Source organism: Ctenocephalides felis, unplaced genomic scaffold, assembly GCF_003426905.1.
Source record: "Ctenocephalides felis isolate EL2017-DRISC unplaced genomic scaffold, ASM342690v1 CF-g0.4_SCAFFOLD_00845, whole genome shotgun sequence".
NCBI lineage: Eukaryota > Metazoa > Arthropoda > Insecta > Siphonaptera > Pulicidae > Ctenocephalides > Ctenocephalides felis.
The window spans coordinates 1,757,511-1,765,808 of record NW_020536999.1 but is presented as its reverse complement, the minus strand read 5'-3'; the positions used below and the strand labels follow the sequence as shown (position 1 = coordinate 1,765,808).

At 32.2% G+C, this 8,298-nt stretch overlaps 1 protein-coding gene across 1 annotated transcript; it reads left to right on the top strand.

The window, feature by feature from the left end:
• The first annotated feature begins 635 nt into the window (after positions 1-635).
• LOC113364251 (protein obstructor-E-like) lies at positions 636-8,298 on the top strand. Its single transcript, XM_026606737.1, has 6 exons — positions 636-678; positions 3,824-4,060; positions 4,147-4,275; positions 6,125-6,214; positions 6,298-6,526; positions 8,265-8,298. The coding sequence occupies exons 1-6, from the start codon at positions 636-638 to the stop codon at positions 8,296-8,298; spliced, it is 762 nt and encodes a 253-aa protein (XP_026462522.1).

Sequence of the window (8,298 nt, the reverse complement as noted above, 5' to 3'; positions counted from 1 at the left end):
GTCTTAAGGCAGAATGCCACTTACACCTAGGTTTAAACTAAATTCTTCAAAAATCGTGCATATTGAAATATCTACTTCAATACATGCATTTTAATACAAAATTAACACTTTTTAAAAATTTTGCCTGTCTGCCTGATTGTTTGTTCAAAAATTCCGCAACGTATGAACCGATTTTGATGAAACTTTTTTTGGCAACTAGCTGATAAAATTGAGCGTAACTTAGGCTACTTTTATTTTGATATAATTCTATCACCAATCTTATAAACCCATTATCTATTTTGTCTTCATCATCAGTTTCACCTATCAAAAATTTTTTTCCAAAAAATCTCTTAGAATCTATAAATAATTTTAGTAGATAAAATCTTGCCCAACTCGATATTTAGTTTGCTTGTCAGTAGAGTCCGTAAAGTGGTTCAAATCAACAATCACTAATTACTTTCTTCATGCAACTTATTAAATTCAAGGTAAAGTTTTGGAGCTGTTGCAATAAGCCTCCGGGGCTACCGTGCACGTTTGTAATTGACAAATTTTGTTTTTTGTAGCTAACAACACATACATACATGTAAATATATTAATGGTTGTATTTATCATTCTAGAAAATCAAGTTTTCAAGGTCTCAAAGTTACAAATTCGAAATGAAGACAATATTATTGGCGCTAACCTGTTTCTTCGTCGGCGGTAAGTTATTTTTAATAGCAACTAATTAAATTTAGAATACACAATTAGTTTTTTATAAACAAGATATATATATATATATACATATATACATACAGTGTCAATTTAATATAAATTGAAATTACTAATTATTTTTATTATAAATTGTAAAAACCAGATAAGAGTATATTTTTTGTGAAGTTATTTAGAAGTATGAAATCTTAAAGGTTCATGTAGGACTTAAAGACATATAAAAGGACTGGATTAAAAAAAATGTGCAAGAAGAACTAAAACTATTCTAAGATCCTAGAATAAAAAATATAGAAAAATGCAAGTCGAAGCCTAGGACTTTTCACCCTAAACAAAAAAACTATCCTGCCTCCATACGTACTTGTCTCTAAAAACAACTAATCAGAACCAAGGAGATAGCTGGTTATACATTTTTTGCCCTCTACTTTCAAATATTATCGTTAATTTTTTTTTTTGAACTTTTTTAGAAATCGGTGTAGGGTGGATTTTTTTTACCCGTGGATCTTCAAGCTATATATCTCTCTATCCTATAGCAAATATCTAAATTGGGTAAAGCTTTGATATAAGAGGGTAAAGGGTTGCTAGTACAAACAAAGTGGATCATTTGTCTAATTCACACTTTTTGACGTGTATCTGTTTTTTTTTTTCAATTTCCTTGCAAATTTGCTTCTTTAGAGCTGATATACTGAGTATCAGCATACCTTTTATTATCTGGAGGAGCACTCATATTAATATTTTATAAAACAATATGAACTATATATATACCTTAATATAATATAGCACCACTATGACTATTGTCAAAGTATTTTTTTATGATTTTATGAATATTTATTCTTCATTCGTACCTGCGTTCAACTAATCAATAAAATCCATCATCAATACGATTTCGTGTCTCTAAATGCAAATAATATCACTTTCGATCAAATCGATTCGTTCGAGCACGAAATTTCTAAAATTCTTTTTCTTTGTCTTCATCATGCTCAAATGAGCATTCGCAAAGAAAAAATGCAATAGAAATTGATTTTAGCGCACGCATTTTTCATTAACGATTGCGCAATTTTACGATTGCGGTGAAAGGTCCCATAATTCAATTATAGTAAATTACAATTAGGTAATAGATAGTAATTGGTTAAAGATAAGATAGGGTAAGGCATGAAGGTCCAATTTGACTTCTAGTACTACCATTATTAGGCAGGTTTTTATAATTTTTTAATCGATTTTTTTTATTATGAAATTATCCAGTATTTTACTATTGTACAATGCACCAACTTTTGATGAAACTTGCCCACACTTTAGTGCATTTATTTTAAAAGAGGGCCTTCAAAGTAGACCAAATTTAACAATTTTAAAACCATGGTCCAACAAAAAGTCTTATTTCTTGAAAACTTGGGGCAATTGTTTTATTGTTTATGATTGTAGACTTAGAAATATTATTCAGTGTTACTGTTCCAAAGCTTAAATAAACAAAATTAGTAAAAACCACGATAACCAATATATATATATATATAATATATAAATATATTATAATATATACAATACAATATATATATATATATATATATCGCCAAAAAACGTTCCATGAAAATCGGCTTAAGTTTTTTTTTCAATAGTTAATTACAAGAAAACGGCTCAGTAGATTTTTACCTTAAACTAATCAGTATCATTCCCAACTAATATCTCTCGAACAGTTTTTGTTTTTTTAAATCATTTCGGTAGTATGAGCGTAAATGTGGACGAAAAGTTTAACACTTTTTTCCAAATTACAAAGAAACGGCTTGGCCGATCGCTGCACAAAACTGAGCAAAGATAATCTACATCGAAATTCATCGATTGGCTTTTAAATTTCTGAAATCGGTTTAGGCGTTTTTGAGCAAACGTCGATGAAAAGTCTAATTTTGACAAATGCCAAAAAAATGATACTAATTTTTGCAAACTTTGAAGAATTTTTAAAGTTGTCGAGAGGCCGTAGTATTTTAGTATGATCTATAAGACTATGGTATCTACCATAAAAAATAATAATAAAAATCGTCGAAAAATATTGATTTAACACTTTATTACAAGAAAACGGCCCGGCCGATCTTTACCAAAAACTAATCAGCACGATTCCCAACCAATATCTTTCGAACGGTTTTTGAATTTTCAAAATCGATTCAGAATTGCGGGCCTTAACTTGGATGAAATTTTTTTCACTTTTCTGCTATTTACAAAGAAACGGCTCGGCAGTTTTTCGCACCAAACTGACAAACAATAGTCCTCATCGAGATACATCGAATGGCTTTTAAGTTTTTGTAATAGGTCCAGCCGTTTTTGAGAAAACATCGATTTACGGCAAAAAATCTGTTCACACACACACACACACACACACACATATACTTTTTCCAAATTTGGTCTCATTCGATTCAGAATGGCTTGAAAGTCGAGAAAACATAAAATTAGCTAATCGGATTTTTTATGGAAACATATACTTCTCTTTCGTGAAGTTAAAAAAGGCTTGGATTGGATTATAGATTATACCAAGTTTTTCTCAGAAAGTGTATAGAACATCCAGTTTGAATGTTATAACAATAAAATATGGGCAAACGAATAATGTTAATATAAATTGAATACTATTGAACAAGTAGACTTTGTTTTTCTTTTGTTTTTATATTACCTCGATGTATATAGCATTCGAACAGCACATCCTTACACACAAAAAGTATTAATCTTTTTGATTCTCTAGAAATTGTTTATATATAATATACCTTACTTAGCAAAACAAAGTTTGCCGGGTCAGCTAGTATATATATTTTTCTATTTTTTTTTCATTTTACAGCAATTTTTATTTTATATTAAATCATCATACTACGGATATCATTTTAATGTCTTTTGTCTGGGTATTTCGGACTCAATACAGCTCTGGTATAATACCGACTAAAACCTCTGCTTTGCCCCTGCCTCTGGTTCCCGCGGAAACCGCAGTTAGGCATTACTTCGTCGGGGGAGGATCAAGAATGTTATAATTCTTAAGGATACCATTTTAATGAAAATTCTATCCTTTGTACTCTTATTTATTTAAATTTATGTTATTATTTATCATTATTGCTAGATGTTATATTATTTAACAGTTGTAATAAATATAGTAATTAAAAAAAAATTACAGCAATCGCCGTCGACTTCACCTGCCCTTCGGAAAATCACAAGAGCAAACGCGCCTCCTCGGACATCTCCTACTACCCGGACGAGATCCAGTGCGACCTCTACTACAAGTGCACATCTGGCAACCCCGTCGGCGAGCCGAAGCTCTGCCCGGACGGACTGGTGTTCAGCGACAGGTCGACGAGCTACGAAAGGTGCGATCTGCCCGACAACGTAGATTGCGGAGACAGGCTGGAGTTACGTAAGTGGAAAATGAGGGATAGACCACCAGAAAAATATTTTACTTCGACAGTGTATTATTCTTTCTAATTGTTATTTTTTTCTCAGAGCCCCCACAGTCAACGGATTTGTGCCCTCGCCAAAATGGCATGTTCAGGGTGGACAGTCCTGAAGCATGCGATAGATTCGTGCAGTGTGTCAATGGACACGTGATCGTCACACATAAATGTCCACCAGGTAAGGGAGTAACTAGTAGTGTATAGGTAAGGAAATAATTAGTAGTGTATGGGTAAAAGTTGCAAAAAGTTCTCTTATTGTGAACAGATATATAGATGAATTGAAACAAGTAAGTCTTCTTATTTTTATCAAAAAAATTTAGTGAAATTCTTGCATTGCTAAGTAAACTAGACAAATAGAAAACTCCACTGGCGATCAGATTAGAAAAAAGGAACTCTATTGACGAGCAAACTAAAGAAAAGGAATCTCGACTGAGGAGCAAAGTAGAGACAGAAGAACTAGACGCGCAAACTAGTCTAAAAATAATTCTACTGACAGACAAACTAGGGACAAGAAAACTCTACTGACAGACAAACTAGGGACAAGAAAACTCTACTGACAAACAAACTAGGGACAAGAAAACTCTACTGAGGAGCAAATTTTATAATAAGAGGGCGTCCATTAATCACGTGACCGATTTTTTAAAGATTTTTGGACCCCGCTTTCCCTTGGTGATATGAGGTGAAATTTAAAATTACCCCCTTCTTTTCTCACTAAACATAACGCGTGAAGAGAAAAGACGGTAACATTTTTGACTATTTTTAAAAATGTTTGTTTTTTTTTATTCCGGGTAAAAAATATTTTGTGATATTTTGTCAAATTCCTTCTTCCCTAAAAAAACGTCACGTGATTAATGGGCGCCCCCTAAAGATACTCGACTGACGAACAAACTACAGAAAAAAGTACTCTACTGACGAGCAAACTAAAGACAAAAGAACTCTACTGATGAGCTAATTAGAAAAAGGAAGCTCGACTGATCACCAATCTGAAAAAAAAATAAACATGACTGAAAGGCAAACTTAACAAAAATAAACTGACGAGCAAACTGCAGAAAAAGTAACTCAACTGACGAGCAAACTAGAAAGGAAACTCTACCTACGACCAAATAAGAAAAAAAAGAATTCGACTGACCAGGAAACTAGAAAAAAAAAACTCGACTGTCCAGCATACTTGAAAAAAATAAACATGACTGAAGGGCAAATTTAACAAAAAGGAATTCGACTGACGAGCAAACTAGAGAAAATAGGCTTGAACAAGTTGGTAAACCATATCAATGAGCAAAAATACAGCAATAAAATAAACTATATTGTCGAGCAAATAAAATAAAGAGCAATAAACTTGATAAATGTAGAGAGAATGAAAAGAAATCTACTGAAGAACAAACAAAAAAATAACGACTTGAAAAATTTAAAAAAAACTTTCAACCAGAAAATTGCAGAAAGGAGAAAAAAATTACTAGACAACCTTTGCTAGACAAACCCACTAAAATAAGAGAAGAAAAAACTCTACTGTCTGACAAACTAAACTATGACGTGAGGAATAGAAAAATCTATCGATGAGCAAAAATACAGAAAAAAGGAACTGACGGGCATCAACAAACATTGGCGAGTTACCAAAAAATGTAACATACCTACATTGATGAAAAAAAATCATTAAAACCAAAATGAAAAAGAAATCTACTGGCGACTAAATAGACGAAAAAGACGTTCATTGACGAGCTAAATAAAACAAAAAAGAACTCTCCTAACGCACAATATGTCATAAAAATATATAGAACATGAAAAAATATTTAGTACTTATTTACGCTACAACATTTTTTTTTGGTTTATTGTTCATAGCAAAATATACACAGTACATTCAGCTATATATTTATCATGTATATATTATTTGACAGCGTGAGAAGGATCGCTATCCTGCGATAGCATATTCTTCGATATTATGTGATGTGTTCAACAATTAATATAAAAATATTCCTTTTTCCATTTCTTATTTCCAAAGCAAAAATATTTATTTTTATCATCAATTTTAGGTTTGATTTACGACGACGAGAGAGCCCAGCAAGCAACCTGCGTCTGGCCTAGGGACGCCGTGAGAAAAGATTGCGGAAAACCCAAAAAAGGTAAAACATCAACGCAAAACTAAGTCCAGCATTATCATCCCAATTGCTTAAATTAAAAGTTATATCAACAATTTTTCCCCCAGAGGTTCTCCTCCCAGAAGGTTTCTCCTGCCCAGATTCTGCAAGCGAAGCAAGTTCCAGCGATTCTGATGCAGCCCCATTGCCCCACCCAACTTACCCCGACCCAAACAATTGCGGAAAATTCTTCATCTGCAGAGGCGGCAGGGATCCCCAAAGAGGGGCCTGTTCTGATGGAGAAGCATACAATCCTGATCTGTCCAAATGTGACGAACCCAAGAACGTCCGAGGATGGTAATAATAATAATAACGATAAAGGATATTCAATTTCTCCATTAATTTTGGGGAGCGTTCATTAATCACGTGACCGGTTTTTAAGGATTTTTGGATTACCCCTCCCCTTTGGTGATACGTCGTGATATTTAAAATTAAACGCCCCCCCCCTCCACCAAACACAAAGTGTATTTTGAGTTATGTAAAATTTTTCGAATTTACGGAAAAACGTAATTTTTTCGAGAATATATTTTTTGTGAACCCCCCCACCCTCTTCCACTAAAAGCCTCACGTAATTAAAGAACGCCCCCTTATTAGTCGTGATAAATTTTTTAAACAGAAAAAATTAAATAAAATCTTAAGGGGCACAACTAGTGTGAATATTTCAAAAAATCGAATTTTCAATTTTTCCATATTTCGATAGGTTATACTTTTAAAAATAACATACCAAAATTTCAAATCGATATCTTAAATAGTTTTTGAGTCACAGCCATTCAAAGGGTATATATATATAGTATATAGTATAACGATCATTTTATCTAAACGCGTTTTTCTCGAAATAGCATTTTCCGAATTTGCTGCAGCGATTGCTCAAAAACAAATGATCCGATCACTATCGAATTTTTTACATGCACTATATATAGTTTTACGTAAAATGAACTATCGATTTTTTGATCGGATCAAAAACCGAATTTTGGCAGTCCAAAAGCGGCCCAAATTTTGGGTAAAATTCGACTTTTTTCTAAAAATCGCCGTCATTTTGTCAATTTTTGATTTTTTTTTTCATCGTAGTTCATTTTACAGACAGTATTGTCTAGTTTAATGAGATTTTTTTTTAAATTTCATCCACGTAGAAGGCCGGAATCACTGCAGCAGTGAAGGGCCTTTTTTTTGTCGCGCCGTTGGAGATCGACGATAACTTAAAAAAATCCAAATTTTTTTAATACAAAAATTTTATTATGTATTCTTAAAATATGTATAAATATATTCCTAAAATTTTGAAATGATTGATAATTTAATATAAATTCCCAAAAATCACCTTTTTTTAGGCGGTTACACTATTTTACACTGTTCGTTTCAAAAATATTAGATTTATTACCAGAAGATGTTAAAGGTCATCCCCGATTTTTATCCACGACATTATTCGCTTTGGCTAATATTCTAATAAGTACATCGTCCTCAAGAGAAGATTGTCTAAAATTGCCTAAAAATGGCAGGATTTATTTGAAATTGTCTAGATATGGCTAAAAATGTCTGGATATGACTAAAAATGTATAGAATTTCTAAATTACACAATTTGTCTAAAAGTGTATAGAACTGTCTTCCAAATCTCTGAATTTGTCTAAAATTGTCTAGATTTGTCAACAATGTCGAGATTTGCTTAGACTTGTATAGATTTGTCTAAAAATACATGAATTTGTCTATAGATGTACAGAACTGTCTTAAAATATCTAAAGTTGTCCAGATTAGTTTAAAAATGTCTGGATTTTAATAAAAGCGCATAGAATTCTCTAAACATGTTTGGATATGTCTGGATACTCCTGGATCTTTATTTATTTCTCAGCTCGTTAGACTTTCCATCAGATTATTATGATATCCATATTTTTTTGCTCCCACAAGATTTCTTTTAAAGATTTTTTCATTCCACCATATCTTCCAACAACAAATAATATTTTATTAAATAGATATTTCTTATATAAACATAGTAATTGTTTATGTCTTTTTTTAATAAATTACTAATTTTAACTTCTATTTTCAGCGAGGACTATACGGGAGAAGAAGACGACGAATAG